Below are 22,529 nucleotides of genomic sequence, written 5' to 3'. Positions count from 1 at the left end.
ACTATCTGATTCTAATCTTGGATTTTAATCAGATGCTATTCTGTAAGGTTCTTAGAACCCAGAATAAAATGTAGGGCCTAAAACACTGGATGACAGAACACATATGAACATTCTACGCTATGTGGGGAAAAAGTTTTTTGAATTCAGACATAGGAAAGAAACAGCTTCTAGGATTTTTTAAGGACCGAAAACATTAAGAGCATTCATTCCCTCTGAGCTGGAAAGAGAAGTTGGAACCAAGAGACAGTCAAGGCAGCACCCACCTTTTTCAGAGGGTGACTTTCCACGCCCATTTCTGCCTTCCCAGGAGCTGATGTCTTTCCTTCCCCATTAGGAAAGCAGGGTAGAGACACCCAGCAGGAGGAGATGACGTGGTCTGAGGAAGCCTGGGGAATTGGAAGTCAGGAGCTGGCAGTGGGAGCTACGCCTTTAACCTTCCCTGGGCCACATGGTTGGTGAAAGAAGGTTGTGTTCATGATGCCTTTTGATGGCAGGATCCTACTGGGGCCTTAATCCATTTCAAGAGCAATTCATTAGAGGGTATAAAATAAGAAAGATGCTTTGTAACTTTAGAAAGAAACCTATTAAGTACCTAAGGATATTCTAGGAAATGTCATGCAAGGGAGGGTCGAACATTCATCAAGTGATGAATCTGCCCTCCGTAGATGCACAATACCTCTTCTGTCATGTACTTAATTTCCATATAATTGAGAAGCTGGTTCTGGGTGATATTCTAATCCATTAGTCTTTCTCTTCATATGCTGTTTTTCATTTTTCATACTGTTTTAATATTACAACTTCACAATACATTTTAATATCTGATATGGCTGGACAAGGTCCCACCTACCCTCATGACCAGTTTTTCCTAACTTTTAAAAAAATTTCAGATGAGAAGAAAAGCTGAAAAAAATAACACAAGGAATACTCACATTCCCTTCACCTAGAAGAACAAGAAGTGGCATTTTTAAGCCACAACCATCATTGTCTTTGGAGTTCATGGGGTGTCCAGAACTGAGCTCTGAACACAGGGACATGCTCATAGCTTCAAAGAAGGAAAGGCTGGTTGTCTACAGAGCTACAAAAATAGCTCAGGGATCAGGCACCATCACCCTCACTGCACTCGATACAATTGGCAAATAAAAGCACAGAACAAATAAAACGAGATGCAGACAAAGCCTGAGGACGGAGCTTCCTTGCTATTTCAGAGTTTAATGACAATGAACAAGGCAGAAAAGCATGAAAACCCCCTCAGCCAGCCAGCTTCTCCTCCAACTGTCTTCTTATAAAGAAGCTAGACAAAACATGGAATTAACTTAGATCTGGGTCCTAGGTAGATAGGCTGCTTATTACTAGATCAAAGCCGAGAAGAACGGGCAAACATATCTTCCGAAATAACTCAGTATCTGTGGTGTGTACTGGTGGTGCAGGGTTGTCCACTTGGCCAAGCTCAACTGTGTCTCCCAGAATTCCCTTCCCTGCTCCTTCTGGTTAGGGTTGGCTGCAGAGAAGTTTGCATGACATTTGGAAGTACAAGTAAAGCAATAGCCATGCTTATTCCCTGAAAGTCGCCCTGGGTCGGGCCTTGTCGCAGCTCTTGCACGTTTTCCCAGGCCACACATTTGGTGTGGCCGGGCCCCTGGCTCCCGCAGCCACACAGCACTCTGCCCCACAGCTCTTCAAAGTCAAGGGCCAGGTCTGATACCAGCTGCTCCTCCATGTCATGTGCAGCCGGGAGGATGGAGGTTTAGAGAAGAGGAGAGGCCAGCATGGCCTCTGGTGGGAGGCAGAGGTGGGTTCCAGCCAGTGTACGGGCCTCAGTTGACCCGGGAAGAAACCACTGGGCGGGGACTCACCGCAGCTCCTGCTGCTCCTTGCTTAAGGTCAGTCCCTTTAACAGACCCCTTATTCTACATCTTTCCTGCTGGTTCTCCTCTCATTGAACCCTGACTACTAACATGGCATTACCTATCCTTTCCTTCCTGAGTATCTTTAAGTTTTCTGATGGATTCAGGGAATCTTGAGTTGTGCTATTTAAGCGACAGTTACGCTGGATCTCTGTTGATTGGCACCCGATGACCTTTCTGACACTACGGGATTCTTCAGGGATGCAGAGGCAGCCTGGGGTCGTCAAAGAGCCCAGGCTGGAAGTTTCCGGCCTTGGTCTTTGGCAGATCCTTCATCTCTCTGAGCTTCAGTTTCCACTTCCCTACACTGTGAGAGGGTCTGGGTGGGCACTCAAGCCCCTTCCAGCTCGAAGATTCCAAGTCTGTGATTGCGATTCTTCACTCTTTAGCAACAGTGAGGAGTGTCTTTACCTGTTGCCTCTGAGCATTGGCCCTAGGTTTTGGTAGTAACTTTAAATTCTGAGCTCCCAAGGGAGAGAGCTGCTTTCCTTCTTACTGCTAATGATATAACAGGCAAGTGTCCAGTGGCTTCCTTATTTGAAAGATCTGTTTTACTTATCTGCCAGTCTACTCATCTATGTTTATGAACACTGCTAAATATGCCCTATTCTGCAGTCTTCATGTTTCTCTAGTTGAAGTGAAAGGTCGGTTGGACCCCTTGTATTCTCTGCATATAAATGTACAATAAATTGTAAATGAATTGTGGGGTTAAGAGCTTGTGATAGTGCAGGTTTCACGGGAACCTTTACCATCATTTTCCAGATTTCATGTCTTTGTTTCCTTCAAAGTTTTATCCTTAGGAAGTTCATTTATATCCTCTGCACTAAGGAAATATTTGGTGAAATGGGTTTTGAGGACTGTATACCCTGAGATAAAGGGGTGCACTCAAGAAAGGTTTTCCGTTGTTGTTTTGGTACAAGTATTCTCTAGGTATGTCCTTTTTCCTCTGACATATGAGAAAGGTACATCATATAGCTATTACAAACATGCCATTCCCAAGGTTACAGAAACTAACGGCCCTGGGGGAACTGCCATGTGCCACTTTGGTTCTCTGTGCTGACTTGTAGTACTTACTTAACTTTGGCATTTCCTTTAGTAAGTCCCAAAGCAAAGCCAGGAATCTTCATAAATGAGAGCTGTGAGCAAATGTTAGAATTCTAGAGTGGTTGAAAATTTTGTCCCCGATTTATCAGCTAAACCCATATATATAGTACTCAGTAGGAAATTACTTAGTTTAGTTGATACTTAAGATTGAAGGGTAGAGTAAAATGAAATTTTTTCTTGCACTTCTTATGTTTCAGATTTTTCTGACTCACAAGAGAATTTTGCTTTCCTTTCCCCTGCTCTGACTTTTGTTCCTCTAAGAGCTATTTGGTGCCCCACAGATGCCGCTGTTCGGTAGTTTATACTAACGTTGAATTGTGTGTACACACAAGGCATGTACTGTCCATTCAATGTCACAACCACAGAGGGGAAGGTGACCAGATAACTATTCACATGCTTCAAGCCAAAAACTCAGTAGTTTTTTGGCAACTTAGTTCTAGCCCGGTCTAGCCCGAATCTCCTGGGTGTGCTGGTGTGTGTGTGTATCCATTACGCTGAGGAGCTTGTTTGGGGTCTTCAGTGTCAATACAGACCTGGTGGGACTTACTGATGATGCAGTTTGTCTTCATCAGTCAAGGCATACCCTACTGCTACCTTTTATTCTAGAGTGAGGCATGACTGATGCTAAAAACTTTCGTGAACCAAGTACTTTTAATTAAATTTCTGGGACAGTCACAATTCCCCCAACTACAGCTGAACTAACCTTCTCCCAGCTACCATGCCAGCCTAAGACACTGCTGCTCCCACAAGGTCAGTGTGCACTTCCTGTGGGACTGCATGTCTGACTGACTCTAGGGTTTCAGCTAGAACCAAAGGAATGAAACTTCTGTTTTTACATAAACCCAGTTTGATGTCTGTGCACATAAACGGCAACGATGATTGACTTGTAAACATCTTCCATGATGGCACTGTAATTTTCCAGTTGATTTTGCAACATTTTCAAGCTATAACCAAATATAATTATGCTGTATAAGGATGAATGGGTCCCACAGAATGCTAGAAATAACTTTCTGCCCTCTTCCATTTATAGCTGCAGAAGAGTAATATTCAGAGGAAAGCACCTAGACAAATTGTTTACTCGACCTAAAACATTTCTGCTTAATGTCAGAGAAACCAAACCAGACAGAAGTATTTAAAATAAAATGACGGTGAAGGTTTTGAGGGTCAAAAGGTTTTGTCAACCAGGCCATCTGTAAACCCTACTCTTCCCATCTACACCTTCCTTATGTCCCTGTAGCCCAAGGCCGGGTCTCACCGTCCTCAGACCCAAACCAGCCCTCCAGCGCCAGCCTGCGGAGGCTGTTTTCTGAGGGCCCCAAATCTGTCTGTGTTTAAGTAGGAACCGGCTTGCCCTGCAGGCCTTCCCCAGACCCGCGCCTTCTCGCCCAATCCTCTCCTCGCAGCGCCTCCTCCCCCAGCCCCCGCCCACCTCCAGGGGCAGGTTCATCCCGCGCTCCCTTGAACCCTTTACTCTTGTGTCCCGTGTCCACCTCCGTTTTTTGCAAGGTCTTGGCCAAGGCAGCTCTTCTGGTGGTTGCTCATCCAGTCCAATCCTTCTTGCTTTTAAATTTTCTTAAATTTAACTTGAACACAGAAGCCTTTCACAACCAATTTAAACGACATCACCTATGATTCTCCTTCTCATTATTATTCCATCTGCACTGAAGGTAAATTCTTTACTGCATGATTCTTTATTGACAAGCTCATGAGACAGCTTCTAGTCTCAAATCATCACGTCCAGTGTCATTTATAAGCAGGGAGGACATGAAGATGAAATGGCAGAGATGGGGAACAGGTCTTCTAGTCTCCTCAGTTTCTTCTACAAGAATTATTATAAACCTCTTACACATTACATTAAAATGTACCATGACTTGTATCAGGTCTCTTCTCCTCCTACCCTGTACTTATTCTTGCCTCAGTCAGCAGATATTTGCAAGCACCCGCGGTGTCTACACTGAAGTGTGCAGCTGGCAGACATATTAAGGAGCAAAGGCTAACACTCAACTGTCAACGATCCAGTGCTTCTGTGAATGACAGAGCACAAAATAAATCTGATGGCCTCACCACTTAATTCTGAGCTAAGTCCTCTGGGACGTGAGACGAGCAGGATACGTTCAACTACCGCCTCCTTTGGCTACCTGGACATTGCTGGTCCCCCAGGTTTATCGCTGCAAACAGAAGTCCTTTCTCATATTTATGTATAAACAGGTACCAGTTTTATTATCATATTAACATACAGGACACATCAAAATGAGAAATGCACAATTTAACCATTCAACAGCTTGCCTTACTCCACAAGAGCACTATATTCATATTAAACATTTACACAGTCTTTCCACCTAACTTTACAATTTCCTAAACCATTCTCCAGCATTTCTCACCTAGCAGTTTAGTTTTGCTCTTTAAAATCACCATTCTGTATCATCGCAGCGGACCGCAGGGCTCCCCCTGGGCCACATGCCGAGGAGGGCCATCCGCCGCCCCATCCGCCAGTGCCCAGGCAGCTCCAGGCCCGCCTCGGCAGCTGCGACCTCTGCAGGCTCCTCAGGATTCCAAGCACTGATTATTGGACATTAGCGATCAAGCACTGAAGGTTGTAGTGAATGACTACGTCACAGTCAAAAGAAGGAAGGGGACCATGGGCCAAGAGAAACCCCAAATGGCGGAAGGCAGATTTCTGCCCAGAGATCTCCTTAAAACCAAGGCCCCAACCTCCTGAAACATACAGAGCCCTGGAGCCCCTGCTCTCATTTTGTAAGTTAGACAGTTGGGACCAGACTCTGGAAGCAGGAGCTGTTACCCATTTGGTGTGTGTACACTTAACACCTCACAAACTGCTGTGAAACCTTAATGTCGGATTACATCCAAAATTTAAGTCTATATAGAAAAACTAAGATCAGTTAAGAGAACTTTTTCAATATGGTAACAGTGCACTCCCTCTGTGGTTTACACTAACCTGCCTTCATTTTACACCCATATCACAGCACATCATTTGTGCACAGCCAGTCATGTTATGTGAAGCTCATACTTGTCATGAGCGAGTCCGTCTTGAGTCACGCCCTTCTATGCTGGTTTCAGCAGTCACCATAGGAAATACTAAGTCACATCCCAGTCAAAGGACGGTCCACTTCTCAAACACAGAAAAACCTGAGATATGAGTCAGCATCTAGCTACATGTAAAGAACAACGACAACCCCCCACCCAACCCCGTAAAAGGCTGCTGACGTGAATTAAGGCTTCCAAAGAGGACCACCCTGAGCTGACAGAACTCCAGCCCGGGACGTGAAACCAGACCTGTCCTGTCCGCGTGGGCTGCTCTAACTATTTCCTATTTTCAGCTGCCGGGACAACTCCACACAGTGATTGCAGGTCAGGGGCTGAGAGACCACCACAGTCCCCGCCGTTCTGGTCTGTCCCTTCTACTAAGAAAATCAATGCTGGGGATGCTTTCTGAGGCCAGCCTGGCTGTGGCTTTTCACGCTGCTCACAACGGAACAGCACTCAACCACCTTCTTCCCGCCTTCCTATACTGTTTTATTCTAAACATTCCTTGCTTACTAGCCTCTCAGCCCTCTTAGTAAATCTGAAAGTCTAAGGGAATTAGAGAAATACCACCCTCACCGCACGCCAGGAGGAAAAAAGCCACTGAGGAAATAAGAGTTTCTGCTTCTCCTCTGTGGTTTTACCTCCTTCAGTCTCTTCAGTTTCTCCCCCTTTGGTTCTCCCTTTAAAAGTCTACCTTATAGTTACATTTTTACAAAATGTATCTGTGCAATGAAGCCAAGATGGAAAACATCTACTTTGGCAGAGAACTTGAAGGTGCTGCTGCTCTACCAACCCAAATAAATCCACATCTGGCTTTAAACCAAGTCAATCTTTATTTAAAGGATTAACAATCCCATTCCAAACAATTGTTTGATTTATAAAGCAGGAGGTAGATTTGTTTAGCCTCCCAACCTTAGCTTAAATCATTATTAGCTGCCAGATTCCTGGCTGTTAAATGGAATCCTAGATGGTTTCCCCTCTTTCTTCATCCAGCTGAGAAGAAAAAAGGAAAAGTTAATAATCTCCATCCAGGCCCAGTGGGAAATTGGTGCATGGACACAGACAGTCTGAACTGGTCTGAGAAGTATGACTAGCTACCTACCTACTCACAACGCCTAGAATGTGGGCTCCCGGCCGGGGCAGTGGAGAAAGCCCCTGCCTGCTGTCTGAGGTACTGGTTTGCTCTAAAGTAGATCTTGGCAAGGCCCCTAATGGTCTGTCCAGCAGAATGATGCTCGCATCACTCGGCTGCCAGGTAAGCTTGGATTTGTGAATCAGCTTTGGAGGTGATCATTTCTCTTGGATTGACCATTAGGTTCTGTCCCCAATAGGGTCTCCCCACCCGACCCACCTGGCTCAGTCTCAGCGCTAAGGTGCACTGTGGAAGGGCTGGACAGACTCGTACTGGAGATTTCTTGGTAGCACATGGAAATGGCAGGGTATCTTGTCCTCTCATACCCGATAAAACTTGACTTAGTAAAAACAGGACCTGCAGTTCACTGCCCGGAACTGTGTCCTCTGTCTCAGGGAAACCAAGCATCTGCCCTTCCACTTCTGTTGACACACGTTAACTCATCTCTCAAATGCAGATGTTGAGAGAACTGTGTTGACACCATAGCTCTGTTTTCCAAAAATATATATGTATGTACATATATATATTTCAGATTTACAGGGAATATTTTTTGTGAACAAGAAGAAAACTGTCACCAGAAGTCACAAGTGTCTTTCTTCTCAGGAGACCTCAATGATTTCCATGCTGCCTGAAAAGCTAGACTGGCTGCCCACTTTCCCCAGTTCTTCCCGTGACCTGTTCTCTGACATGATGCTCTCTCCAAATTCCATCTGGCAGCTTCTGCGTTTAAACTGCTTTTCAAAGGGGCTCTCTTCATGCCAGCTGCGCCGGGAGTCGGCTCTGTCCCTGGGCTTCTGCCGCCTGCGCACAGAATACGCTTGGTCGCTGCAGGTGGGCAGCTGGCTGCAGCTGTAGGCAGAGTAGCCGGCGCTGCCCCCGTAGATGGCCGAGGCAGAGTAGAAGTGAGAAGGCTCCGTGGCAAAATACCAACTACTGGTCAGGGAAGGGGTGGAGGTCTGGGGAGCCAAGATATCTGAATGCCAGCCCTTGAGGCCCAGGCCGGCAGCAGACTTGGCCAGGTGCTGCTGGCTGGTGGAGAGGCCGAAGAGGAAGTTGGTGTGGTAGTTGTCCTCCACGCTCCCGCTCCGATGCAGCGGCGCTAAGAGGGACCGCGGGGTGGCTCCGCTGCTGCTGGTCCTCACGGGATGGCATCGCTTGCTCTGGCCATCTGAAGGCCTGGTGGTCGGGGGCTTCTTGGGCATTTTGGCTTCCTCCTTATCTGGGCTGCTCTCTGGGGTCTGCTCTGAGACTTCCTCCACGGGAGAGAACTGGCAGGGCTTGCTGGTCCCGTCCAGAGTCGAGGAAGGTCTGTAGTGCTCCAGGGCATCTTCTGATGCGGAGAGACCATGCACGGACGCCGCCACACTGGCTGAGCACGAAACGGATTTGATGTCCAGAGAGAAGGACCGCTTGAGCTTAGTGCTGTCTTGCAGCCTGTCCGCAGACACGTGGAGCCCATTGAGTGCCTGCTCCAGCGGGCTGTCCCCCGGCAGCGGGGGCTGCACACCAGGCATGCCGGCAGGATGTGCCGGCCTTTGCCCTGCCGCCTCTGAGGTAGGAGACTTGGCGCAGGGTGGACTGAGGGGCGTCTCGCTTTTCTGTCCACCCTCCGAGGCCGCGGGGACAGGGGCGTTCGGCTTCTCCAGGTGCAGCAGCTTGAGTTTGCTCTTTGGCCCTGAAGATCCAGTCTGGTTCTTAATCTTCTTCTCATAGTCCAGGAGTTGGCCCAGAAAATTGAAGTTTGGAGATATAGTAGGTCTTTTTTCTTTCACAAATCTATGCAGAGAGGAAAACCAGACAAACCTTGAATTTTACAACTACACTTAAGAATATTACTAAGCTAGAATATTAAAGGAATCAGTGAGACAGGAAATTGTCAGACCCTCCCCCTCCCAAATCCCTATGTAAGGTGACTGGTTTAAGAGTTCAGCAGCTAAGAGATGATTCTCTCCTCACCACCAGGCACACCCCCGCCCCTCCCTGTGCTACTGTGACATGTACAGGGGGCAGCCACTCTCCAGCTTCAGGTTCCTGATATCACACCTTCTCGAAGCCCCCAGTCACTTCCTCAAGACATTTCACATTTTAAATTAATGACCAAAATGGAGGACATCAGATGGCCAGAGCATCAAAGCACACACGTCCGAGTTCCTTCTCTTTGTATTCAATGTGGCAGAATAGTCAGCTACGAGGTGGCGCTACACTGATGCGCTGAACAGGGTACTACCTCGGTCAGGCCTCCAAGCCCCTCTATGTCAGGTGGGTATAATTACCCCATCTTAGAGGCACACAAAGTCCTCACCTGACTTACCCAAAATCACACAGCCACTGAATGATGCTGCTGGGATTCAAAACCACGTCTAAACGTCTGGGTCCATTTTTGTAACCACAGGATCCATCAAGTGATCAAAACTAATACTAAGTAGCTTTTATGTTTCATTGCCAAACAAGGACTCTTAGAGATTGGAGATAATTCTTTAATGGCCTGACCCTTATGGATATTTCTCAGAAGATGCAGGAGTCAAATTACACTGAAATCTGTATTTGAGTAAGGAAAGGGAAAAATGAGAAACTCCTTGGTTATCAAGTAACCTATAGCAAATTAACAAAGCCAGAGAAACTGGCTCAACTCCTAAGTGTAAACGTAGGGTCCTCATCATCAGGCTGGTTTATACGAGGTGCAGGGGGACTCTTGGAGAGAGGAGCATGAGTGGGGGGCCAGGGGACCTGATGCAGGCAAGCAGGGCCCACCTTCCCCCAGCTCGAAGCTGTTCAGGCAGATCATTCTTTTTTCCAAATTTTCCAATTTGAGAAACAGTCCAATTGTTACAACAGGCCTGCTCCATATCCCATGAAAACTCATCACCTCTATGCAACACTCAGGACCACTCAGATTCGCCAGTCACTCAGACAGACCCCAGTCCGGGGGCTGCTGCCCCCTCCTGTTTTGAAGAGCAGGGGAGGCGGGGACAACCCAGTCAAACTGATAACCCTGCAAAATTTGGGCAACTCTAGAGTGTAGGAAACTTTACTCAGTGACTGGGGTTTGACAATTCCTTGGTTGTACACTTGCGTTGATTAGGTTTTTCCTCACGGTGAAAGAGGCACCAAGTTTGAGGCCGAGTAGGAACTCCTCCTTCATCAGTTTTGTCCTGGAACTGTTTTCATCATACGTGAATCAGAACACACGATACTTCTCCAGTTAAGGAAAGAAACTCACATGACAGGACAGAGATCTCTGTTTGGATTTGTTGTTCCTTCAACTTAAAAAGTTGGCGAGGATGAATCAGACACATGTTAGAATAGGATTAATGCTAACTTATGAAATACAAAAATGTATTCTTCTCCAGTCTTCGAAAAAACATTTAAAAATCCAGTCACCAGTAGAGTCTCACTGAAAGAATCATGATCTGCTTTAATTCGGTTACCCACCCTCACAGCTCTTCATGTTTCAGGTCAAATGAAAAGCCAGTCACACAAGACAGGCAGGTTCTGTCCTCACCTGTAAGCTTCATCCAGGGACATATCCATCCTCTTCATGATGTAGGCGATAGCGATGGTGGCCGAGCGAGAGATCCCGGCCAGGCAGTGCACCAGGACACACCCGTTGGAGGCCTTTGCTTTCTCTGCGTGAGGCAAAGTCAGCAAGAGTGACTAACGACAACTTTGCTCAGCAGTGAAATCTTGTTTCCACTTACTTAGTAACGTCTTTCATCTAACAACTCAGAGCAAATCTCTCTGATTTACATATTTTTCCTTTCAACATTCTTTTAAGGAGGTAGGAGAGGAAAATTTCCTCATTATTTACGTAGAGGACAATGAAGGCCCAAGTATGTTAAGAAGCAATTTGTTCCTAACACAAGTGGCCTCTTACTCAGTACTTTTCACTATGTATTTTTTACATTATGTATTATTTTAATAATTATCCCTGAGTATAAATCTTACATTGTGATTCCAGTTCTATTTATTCAGTGTAGACAATTTCAGAAATACAAAATAATATGAAGATAATAACATTCAATATCCCAAGATTTTAGCTAATGTTGTCTGCCACCTCAACTCTTCTGTTATGTAAGAGATACCAAGTTTTTTCTAGTTTTGAGATATAAATGACACATATTATGTATTAGGTATACAAGATAAAACATTAAAATTTCACATATATTTTCATTGCAGACAAATGTGACATACATAACTAGCTTGAGAAGCAGGCAAGTGGGACAGGGAATCACAGTATCACATCACAACATATAAAGATGCCAGGTCAGGCTACTTTTCAAATGCTGATGCATAGAACCAATCTTCCTGTAGTTCCCCTACTTTTCTTTAGGAGGCTTTTCTGTGTGTCATAATGTGGCTCCATTTTACGTGCTGAGTTTATCCATGTATACACTGTGAATCAGGCTTAGCAGGTCACTTTCATGAGGGCCAAGGGCACTTTTATCCCTCCCCTGCTGTCCAGGAGTGACTGTCTGACAGCACCCTCTTAGTTCCCTGCAACATGGTTGCAGGACCATGGACACTGAATTCCCATGGTCCTCAGTTCCAACCAGCAGTGCCGCCATCTCTCACTGTGAGGTGCTGATCAAGTCATCCCACACAGCATGGAAGCAGCTGACTTTTTAGCCAATACTGTGTCTGCTTGGATTCTAAGCCATTAATGTGCTTATTCTTGAGCTGTTGCCACAGAGCTAAATCCTTCCCTTTTCACTCTGTTTTAGTTGTTACTACCATAAATTTGCCAGACCTTATATTAAAATTCCTGTAATTAACAGATACCCAGGGACTCTGCTCTGGCAGCTGAATAATGCAAGGCTATTCCACCACCTCTTTTATAAATATTATAAATTTCTAATGTATGTGATTTATTATTCATTATGTACAAAACACCACAGGGCTTCTGGATAGTATATGAATGAGCAAGCAGCTTCCCTTTAGACAGGGAAATCAAACACAGTAAAACAGTAACACACACAAAGCAACAGTGAAACAGAGAAATAAGCACTGAACAATGTAATATATAAACCTATCTATGTGAAGACCATGCCTTCCTGGGCCCACACATTTCTCTTCCTTCCCACAGCTGTACCACTGTTAGTATTTCCCCTTATGCCTTGGCTACTAAGAAGCTCAAAGCTAATGTTTTCATTCAGTTTCAGTAGGTATCTGTAATTCAGACTTACTGTGCCTTCCCTAGTCCCATATTATTTGGTTCTTGCCCTTTTATCCCACTTTGGTGTGTATGTGTGTGAATGGGTATATATTTTTTATCCCAATCTCTTACTGTGAGGTGCTTCAAATTCTTATTGCAAATAGGCTGGGTTCAATTTTTTTTTAAAATTCTGACAAGTCTTACTATTTTTAATAATTGTCTCAAAACTAGACTATAAGAATCTAGAAGGGTCTTGCTCCCAACATTGTCCCAAAGGGTTTAACAGTGGGCACACAGTATGCATCCAGTGAACACTGTCCAGCTAATTGATATGTATTTTAAAAAACAATCTTTATAAAAAATTTGGAAAAGGATGGAAAGGAATGAAACAGTGATAACACATGTGTTAGGATGGTGAGGTTATAGGTTTCCTTTTCTCTGTTTTTCAAGTTTTCTGCACTGTATTTACGCTGTTTTTACAATTACAGCTCTTTTGATGATATATTTAAAATACCTAATTAAAAAGTGATTATACTGGAGTGGGGTTCATTAGAGCACATTTCTTGGCAGAAGCAAGTGCTAAACTGAGTCTTACAGCCAAGGAGTAATACGTATAGAGCCGGCAGAAGGGAGAAGGGAGCCATGTGCGAGGAAGGCCAGTGGTGGGACTGAACCTGCTCAGAGGACGGTCGGCCTTGCCCGCTGCTCCCGTGCCTCGTGGGAGGAAGTAACGAGAGAGAAGGCCTCGGGGGTGGGGAGCAGGGCTTGTGAGGCTAAGGGCTGGTGGGCAATTTCAGAGCTGCTGCAGGCTCCTGTCTAGGGGACAAAAGAAAGGCTGGTTGCCAGTAACTGCAATTCAGGGACAAAGTCCAGGTCAAAAGGGAGAAGGAATAACAGACGAAAAGGGAAAGGGGGGGAGCCAGTGAGGATGAGAAGTTACAAAGGCTTAAAAGAAAGAAGTAATGACTGAGGTTACAGAGTATGGCTGTAAGGAATGAAAAGAACTTCTCTGATAATTTTTAAAACAGCTGTTTATTAAGAGCCAATTATGAGTTACTTTGCAAGGTATTCTACATATGTTATCTACCTTAATCTTTACAATACCCCATATGGTAGATAGAGTATCTTTAGTTTCCAGCTCAGAAACTAAGAACAGAGAAGTTTTAAATGACTTATTCAAATTCACTCAACTAATAATCCAGCGAGACAGGACTTCAAAACAGTCTGGCTCCAAAGTACATGATCTTAACTGCTTCCCTGTATTGCCTCCATGCAAGCTCATGAGACTGGTGTGAGTGAGGTGGGACAGGAGCCAAGGAGACGCAGGAGGGGACAAGAGCCCCTGTACGCAGCCAGCCGGGGCTGGGGGCACCTCATGAGTGTCCCGAAGGACAAACAGGCAACCAAGCTTACTGTTGCCTACATTAACTAGAAATACACTCCATGACAACCTGAGTTCTTCCAACAAACCCAGAAATGACTGAAAATTAATTTAAATAATAAAAAGAAAAGGTACCTACAAGCCTGTAAGTTATTAAGTCTGGTATAAAGGGGTATGCCTTCAAATTATATACTCTGCCATGCTGTGAATTAAAAGTGGCAGGACAGACCTAGTGTCTCCCGTGAAAGAAGAAAATCAGTGGGAGGCAAAGTCACCCATATTCTCTCTCTTTTACTAACCTTCCTAATGCTTAGACATTGTTGTGACTTAACAGAATCAGGTTCTCTTCTAATAGATTCTGAAATCGCACTTTTAGCTGAAGTTACAGCCAGATGTCTTCGATGGATGTGATGTGCAATGAGAACATCAATCATTATCGTTTAGAGGCAAAAAGTGGGGATATACAATACAATAGTGGGGATATAACTTGGGGGGTTTGTTTATGATTATTTTAATGTGAATTATCTAGGCCATTCATACTCAGATGTTTCTTAAAATGCATCCTAATTAAAGATGAAAACTCTTGGTAATCTGGGATCTTGAAAAAACGAGAACTATTTTGGAATTACCCAAAGTTCCAAAAGCATTACCTAGAAAATTTTTCTTGCAAGTGAGAGGATATAAAGAAGGGTTTAACTTACTTAATCTCACTTTTTAAAAGAAACTAGTTCTTTATTTTAAAAAATTTTAGTAACCAATTCGAAGTACTTATGAATTAGTGCACTCAAACCTATGTGACTAGGGGAGAAAAAACCAAAAACCCCTCACATGACCATCAAGAGTCAGCCCTGGTCTGTCAGGCATGAGCTAGCAACGTATCTCCTCTGTTCGCTCTCCACTAAAACCACCTTTAGACATGTCACCAATTTACGACCAGCAGACCTGATCCCGTGGCACCAAAATGTCACAACGCCTGAAGCCAGGAGTGAGGGAGGCTCCTGGATTGACAGGCCCAGTGAGCAGAACAGAGTACAGAACAGAACAGACCCTGTCACCACAAACATCAGGGAAATGGGGCGGGGGCGGGTGTGTGTTTGGGAATTTTATTAGATCCAGTACTACTTGAAATTATTGGCACATGGTCTGAGGCTTTGAAATCTTGTGACATAAAGTCTTTAAATGTAATGGGATTTGTTCTCCCAGGATTTGACTGTTCTCTGGGGAAAATATAGCAAGGCAAAAACAGTTTAAGGAATGCCACCCAAGTTTCCCAAAGTCTTGGGATTTGAAAAAGTGGGTAACAAATTTAATCCCAAAAGTCAAACTGATTTTCAAATACCTGCCATTACATAATCACAGACCCCATCAGGCTTAACCTTAATGGTGTTCAGTTAGCTAGAATGTCACCAGGCCACGCCCTTAGGGATGGCATGGCACACATGTCACCTTGACCACTGAATCAGGTAAGTGGCATCATATGTTGATTTCAGACTTTTGAAATCTCTGAAATAGGCTCCTTTTAAGAAAAAAAGGGGTAGGGAGGGAGGGAAGGGAGAGGGTGTACACTTGACGTAAGACTGTATTCCAAAGGGCTTGTAATGGTACTTGAGCTGCTCACCAATGAAATCCACGGATTTGTCCAACCACGGCAAAATTTTCTCACAAAAACTATCATTCACAGGCACTCGGAGGAAATGTGACTCAGGGATAAAGTCAGGCTTGGGACAGGTATTGCTGGCATTCAGCACATAACCAATCCCATTCTGTTGCATCAGCTCCTAGGGAGGGAAAGAGCAATTAAAGTGACTAATAACATAATAGCACAATCATTTTTAAAGAGTAAAGTTTAACATAATGATAAAACTTACTAGTTTCTTTTATATAATCAGAATTCATTCAATTGGTGAAATCCAGATGACAATTTAGAAACGTGACATTCATCATAATGATATTTTGGGGACTTAAGTTTAAAGCAGCACGTTTTTATGGGCAAAAACAGCTATTGAAAATAGTATGCTTGAAGATCACAAATAATACAGCCAACTCTCTGTTATCTTTATTACTAGAGAGAGAAGTGGAACAAAGAATAAAAAATAAAACCACAACAGTTTACTATGACTTTAGAATATATGCACACATAGCAAGAACATTTATTCCCCAACTGAACACGCTGGCTGACCTTTAAGACACAGTCCCGGGCAGTGTTCTCACCCTACTCTCTGCAAGGCCGAATCTACACTAGCTTTAATTATCAGCTCTGCATGCTGACAGCACTCCAATTTCTAGCCCCTATTTCACACTATCTATTGGATATCTCTATCTGGATGTCCTCAGGCCCTTCAAACTCGACATGTCAGAAACTCAACACATTATCTTTCTCTCTTCTTTGCCCCAAATTCCTGTTTCAGTAGTCTAGTAGTCCAAAATTGCTTTATGGAAATAACATCCAACCAGGGCCTTGAGCTAGAAAATAGGACCGTTTCATCCTGTTTCTCTTCCTCATGACGCCATCTAAGTGGTTTTCAAATCCTTTCGGTACCACCCCTCCCATTTGTCCCCTTCTCTCCAGCCCTCACCATGGTAAACAAAAACCCACCAGGGAGCTCTGGCAGTCTGTGGTGTTTCTCTTTCAGTGCATACACTGAACAAAAACTAGGGTAACCTCCCTTATAATTAAAATGGGCTAAGTGCTTCATCCACACTTCTAATAATGTCACCATGTCTGTTCCTGTCCCATCCGACCTGCAGATCCCCCAACATCACGTGTACGCAGCTCCTTTTCTGTGCTGTTGTTCACACATTCCTTGCTTCACAGGCCCCGTTCCTCTCCCTGACGACTGTTCTACTTTTCCCACTTTAAGTTGACTTTACTATGAACTCCTTCCACCGATGGATGATTAACTATCCCATTCTCTGCCCTTCCAAAGGACTTTGTTTACACAAGTAGTAAAGCACCTGGCATCTGTGTTACCGAGGCGCAGATAATTCTTGTCTCTCCTAGTCAGTAGTTGAAGTAAGGAGATCCTTGGGCTGATTCTTGCTTGTCTTCCGACTTTTAGCACCAGGTACATAGTTGCACTCAGTACATGTTTGTTCAACTGACACCCTGCAGGCCATTTTCCAGGCAAGCCTGTACAACCCCACTTCCTTTAGTTCTACATGTTCTAAGCCTAAAACAATGTAGCAATTCTGGTCACTTCTTCCTTTTCCTAGAATGCTGCCACCACTACAAATCTTTCCCAAGTGCCAAGACAGTTGGTAATTTTCTTCCTGTTTCACCATTCTGAATATACCAATTCCCCGACCTCTTCATTCACTGCATTTGGCACAATAAATACATTTTACTTTCATAAAAGGTAGACTTAGTAAATCCAGATCAGGTATGCAACCCTCTCTCAACTGTGAGATGACAATGTCCAGAAACAGCCTTTGGAACTAATGGAATTTCTCTAAGTAACCAACCCTTCAGCTCTGTCACAGCCCCCATCTCTGATGGTCTCATACGCCTCTGTCCATTCACGATTAGGCTGTGAAGATCTTAATGGTGTTTACCACAACTTTTAAACTTTTGTATGTGTAGCAAAGGTCACATCTGTTTTTCTATGCTGAGATTATCTATGATCGTCTGATCAACCACAGAATCTCCCATGTAGGAACAGCAGCGGGTCACTGGAGTTAAAGGCCTTTCAAATCTTTCTCACCAATGGTCCTTAAAAAGAGGAGCCATTCTATATTTCTTCTTTCCACCAACAGTATTACTAAGATTTATTAAAAGTAAAAAGAGGTAGTAACATCACTTTCTGCCTGACTCAATAAGGAAGACATCGAAATGTCTGAGAAAAGAGGCTGACACCAGCAGGGTTATCTGCTACACACAATCAAAAGCGAACAGGTAGTTCTCACTGAGGACCCCATGTCACAAGTCAGTAATGGGTGTTGAGTTCGATTTCCCTATAGAATCTAATAATGTACACTTCTGACATAGCCTAACAATCTGTATTTTGCAGAAACAAGCACTTCATCTAAATTCAATCAGAATATATTTGCTGAGCACCTTTGCTAGAGGCCTATAAATTATAGTATGATAGCACATATTAATAAAATAATACCGAAAACTCAATGAATGCCCACTGCTACATGCCAGGTACTGTACTAAGCATGCAAACGGACTGTATCATTTAATCCTCACAGCCACCTTTTGACATGTGTACTGTCATTATCCTCATTTTTTTAAAAATGAGGAAACCGAGGCTTGAAGAGGTTACATAAAGTTTGCCAAGTCACACAGCAAGTGCGTACAAAGTCAAGATTCAAATCCAGGTACATTCATCTCCAGAATCTGTCCTCTTAATTGCCATACTCTACTGAAGTTTCTTTTAAAGCAAATTAGATGGAGCAATAAAGTAACTAGACTACATAATACAAGCTCTTTTTAACTGAATGAAGTGTTAAGACTATGAAATTTTACTATCACTCTGTTTTGCTTCTTTGAGGAGGGAGTGACTCGGGATACTACATGGCTACTCGCAGACACTCACCTAAGTTGTACACCTTGCCTCCATGTCACCTCTTCCCTAACTGCTCCCTCAGTTGCAGTCAGAGGCACCCAGTGGTCTCCCTGCCATGCCCACACTGGCGTCTACTGCTGCAGGGCAAGCTGTGCCCACATGCCTGCTCACTGCCCTCACACAGATGCTGCCCCACTAAACAGCAGCAGCAAGGCCACGCGAGAAGGTGGCACTTCCGACCCAATTTAAGAAACCTCAACAATCCAAGCCTACAGAAGATCTCAAAACACTCTCACTTATAAAACAACGCACCTTAAAAGATGCATTTAAATAGTAGCTTTGTTTTAGATAACTAGCAAACAGAAGGGGAAAAAAAGTCATTAATGTATTAAAATTGAGTAATAATAAGATAATTTAAACATAAAATGAAATGAGAAAAAAAGGAATGATCTCAAAGGTGAACATAACTTGATTTATAAAAATTTTACTTAAAAAGTCTATTTATTAAATTGATTATGTAGCTGCTACCTGAGATTCTTTTTGTAATAAGATGGGACTTGATAAATAGAACATGGTCAATTTTAAAAACAAAAAGCAAGCAAAATCCTAAAATATTACTATATAAAATTTAAATATAATTGGCTACTAATTAACTATCATAAGTAAGTAATCAGGATTGGTAGTTACAACATCAGGAGAAAAAGTCAGTTAAAGGAGGAAATCATTAAAAATGATACATATATACTTAAAACATTTCATTTTAACTTAAATAAAGGTACATTAATTTGCTAATTTCCAATATAGGCCCATGGCTTTTTTTGCTAGGTTACCTGACTGGAGTTCTTAAGCAAATTCCATCCAAATGCACCTACCACTTAGAGATCCCATTTCTTTGAAGAAAAGCAAGAACTTGTGAAAACAACATCACTACAGAATCCCTCCGCATTATGACTATCCCCAAAATAATACACAGTTGCCTTATTCCCCCTCTAGTTCAGACAGAAAAAAATGTTAAGCAATTTGCCCTTCTGGAATCTTTTGAAAACATGTAACTTACTGTTTTAGGTCACAGGAAAACACTCTCCCCTCATTCATATTTCATCAGTATGTGTCCTATTTCAATTCATGTACACAACTACAATAAGTACAGTGGCTGAAAACAAACACAACTGCCTCCATCGAAGCATCCCATTCAAATGGTGGAGGCAGTCGTGCCGGAGCCCAGAGCCAACCACCAGCCGGGGGCGAGCGTGCACTTGGCGGGTGTCGGGGCAGACAGCTGGGTGAATCTCGGAGGTCAGTTCAAGTTTCTGCTCCAGGTTCAGGAAACTAAATAATAGTCTTCTGATTCTTTTTCTGACCATACACAGGCATCTATGTCAACATTTCCGACGTGGAACTGGGATGGAACGACAGTTATGAAGGATGGGTCTGTTTTATAGAATAATGATTGCTTTTATGCACAGATGGATGTCAATGACTTCTTAGTCATAAAGAGAGATTTATGTAATTTGTTCAATTTTGTTTCAGTATGTTGTGTAAAGCATACGCAACTGAATATTACTCTCTGGCATAGTTAAAAATGTTATCTTTAAAACTCCAGAGAGCAGTCATCTTACACTGTTTAGTATTTATCTCAACTTGGTGCAAAGGTCCACTGAAACATACTTTCTACTGACAAAATAATCTGTCTTCTCTGGCCTTCAAATATGCTCCCGACACCCTGGCCTCTCATGTCTGTGAACTTTTCACATGACCACTCACTCCCAGGAGACCTGGTCCAGCCTCGTCACTACCAGCAACACAGTCCCTCCTCATCCCGACCCCACAGCCCGCCCTCAGATGAGGCCACCTCTGCTTCCAGCATCCTCTTGCACCACCTCTCCTGCGCCCTTCGGCCCCCTAGGACCTACTCCTCCTGTCCTTCACCCTCACGATGTCTGCCTTCCTTGCCCAGTTAAATTCTGTCATTATAATCACTCCCTTGCCTTCACCCTCAATTCCTTTGTCCCACTACTGCTGCCCACTCACTTGGCAAGGCCACGACCTTGGGGTCAAATCGAATTCTCTGCCTCACCTGCGTCTGCACCCGGGCCACTGAACGCACCAGAGAAACACTCAGCCGTGCTCCAGATCCCAGTCTGAATGAACGCTCCTCAGCAATCACTGTGTTTCCCTAGTCCATTCACTCCCCTCTCTCCAAGATGCCATGCCACCCATTTCCCATTTGCTTCAGACTCTGTCTCTCCCCTTCATCCTCATCCACAGCTAATGATGATCCTGCTTCCTACTACACTAGAAAAACAGAAACAAGAGAGAGAAATTTAGATACGCTTCCACTACCACAACTACCTTTCTGCAGCACACACACATACCTACACATGCTACCTTCCCTCCTGCCCCTCCGGATGAGCCAGTGTGGCATGAACAGGGCAAAGGACATGGTGCTGGCCCAGAACCACCAGAGCACAGCCGAGCACCTTACTATTCATCCCCTGAATGGCCTCAGGCAGGTGACCTGACTTCCCCCACCCCCACCCCACGACACACACACCACATTTTCTTTATCCATTCATTCATTGAGAGACACTTAGGCTGCTTCCATGTCTCGGCTGTTGTAAATAATGCGTCAGTAAACCTGGGGGTTTTTGAGTTACTGTTACGTTTCTTTAGAATAAATATCCAGAAGTGGAATTGTTGGATCCTATGGTAGTTCTATTTCTAATTTTTTGAGGAACCTCACCTACAGTAGGGCTCCTGATGTGTATTTTGTAGAGCTATCGTGAAGATAAAGTGATTGGCTCATAATATAAGAAAGAGTTTCATAAAATGTTAGTTCTCTTTATCTTACTTTAAAATCACCTTATGGGAATGTAAACTGGTGAAGACACTATGGAAAAGAGTATGAAGGTTCCTCAAAAAATTAAAAATAGAACTACCATAGGATCCAACAATTCCACTTCTGGATATTTATTCTAAAGAAACGAAACAGTAACTCAAAAAGGTATCTGCACCCCCAGGTTAACTGACGCATTATTTACAACAGCCGAGACATGGAAGCAACCTAAGTGTGTCTCAATGAATAAATGGATAAAGAAAATGTGGTGTGTGTGTAGTGGGGGGGCAGGGGGTAGGGGAGGTGGGTATGTGATCGAATATCATTTAGCCACACAAAAAAAGAAGGAACTCTTGCTATTTGTGACAACATAGATTGACCTTGAGGGCATTATGCTAAGTGAAGTAAGTCAGAAAAAGACAAATACCATATGATCACCCTTATATGTGGTATCTAAAAAGCACACAACAAATTGAACTCATAGATACAAAGAACAGATTGCAGTTGCCAGAGGCAGTGCGGGGAGAAGGCGGGTGAAGGTGGTCAAAGGCACAACTTCCATATAAAACAAACAATTCCTGGGGGTGTAATGTATGACATGGTGACTATAGTTAATAATACCGCATATCTGAAAGTTGCTTAGATAGATCTTAAAAGTTCTTATCACAAGAAAAAGGAATTTTAATGATGTGGTCTTGGATGTTAACTAAACTTACTGTAATGATTATTTTGCAGGTACACAAATGTGGAATTGTTATACTGTACACCTAAAACTAAAGTTATATGTCAATTATATCTCAATTTTTGAAAGTTCATAAATCATATGGTATAGGAATTATGTCTCAATAAAACTGTTGCCTCCCTCCTTGCCCCCAAAAAGCCTCTAATGTATATTTTTCACTAATTGGAACTATCTTTTCTCCTAATTGGCCTTAAGTAGGGAAATTACACTAAATGCAGCAAGTTGGATAAGGTTCAGCTGCAAATAGGAGGATTTTTTAAAAATTGGATTCTAGTTTCAATATATAATTAAGAAAACTTTTAAAAATAATATTTGTGAAACAAAAAATAAATTATAATTTTATTAATTATTATTTCCATTCACAATTGTTTTCCTTTAAAAGTTTCTCCTAAACCATGAAATAAACATTACCCTGCAGTTGGGCTAATTTCTGACAACGGGTTCTGTGGCCTGCTGCAGGCTGTGGAGTAACATACGGGATACGGGCTGAGGTACAGCCTTACTAAGACTGTTCGATCTGATCGGGTTTCCCATGGTCGGCCAGGCTGAGGACAGATCCCATTCAGTCACTGTGGGCACTGCGATTCTAGCTAACGGAATGGTCATCTTTCTTTCTGAAGTCAATTCAGTGAATAATTTTGCATTTACTACTCCTTTTGCCTCCAAAACTGACTGTAAGTCCTACTTCCTACATCTAGCCTTCCTCAACCAACCTCGCCCACTCT

At 43.5% G+C, this 22,529-nt stretch overlaps 1 protein-coding gene across 1 annotated transcript in view; it reads right to left on the bottom strand.

Moving 5' to 3' along the window:
- Nucleotides 1–5,201: 5,201 nt before the first annotated feature.
- Nucleotides 5,202–22,529, bottom strand: part of DUSP16 (dual specificity phosphatase 16) — a 99,594-nt gene continuing 82,266 nt past the window's right edge. The window contains exons 6-8 of the mRNA XM_037023013.2: nt 15,337–15,496; nt 10,688–10,811; nt 5,202–8,961 (exon numbers count right to left, since the gene is read on the bottom strand). Of these exons, the coding sequence (XP_036878908.2) occupies nt 7,785–8,961; nt 10,688–10,811; nt 15,337–15,496 (1,461 nt within the window). The 3' untranslated portion in view covers nt 5,202–7,784. The remainder of the gene's footprint in view (nt 8,962–10,687; nt 10,812–15,336; nt 15,497–22,529) is intronic.

This window comes from Manis javanica, chromosome 15, assembly GCF_040802235.1.
Source record: "Manis javanica isolate MJ-LG chromosome 15, MJ_LKY, whole genome shotgun sequence".
Lineage (NCBI taxonomy): Eukaryota > Metazoa > Chordata > Mammalia > Pholidota > Manidae > Manis > Manis javanica.
Note: the sequence above shows the minus strand (reverse complement) of the source record. Positions and strands in the feature narration are given on the sequence as shown.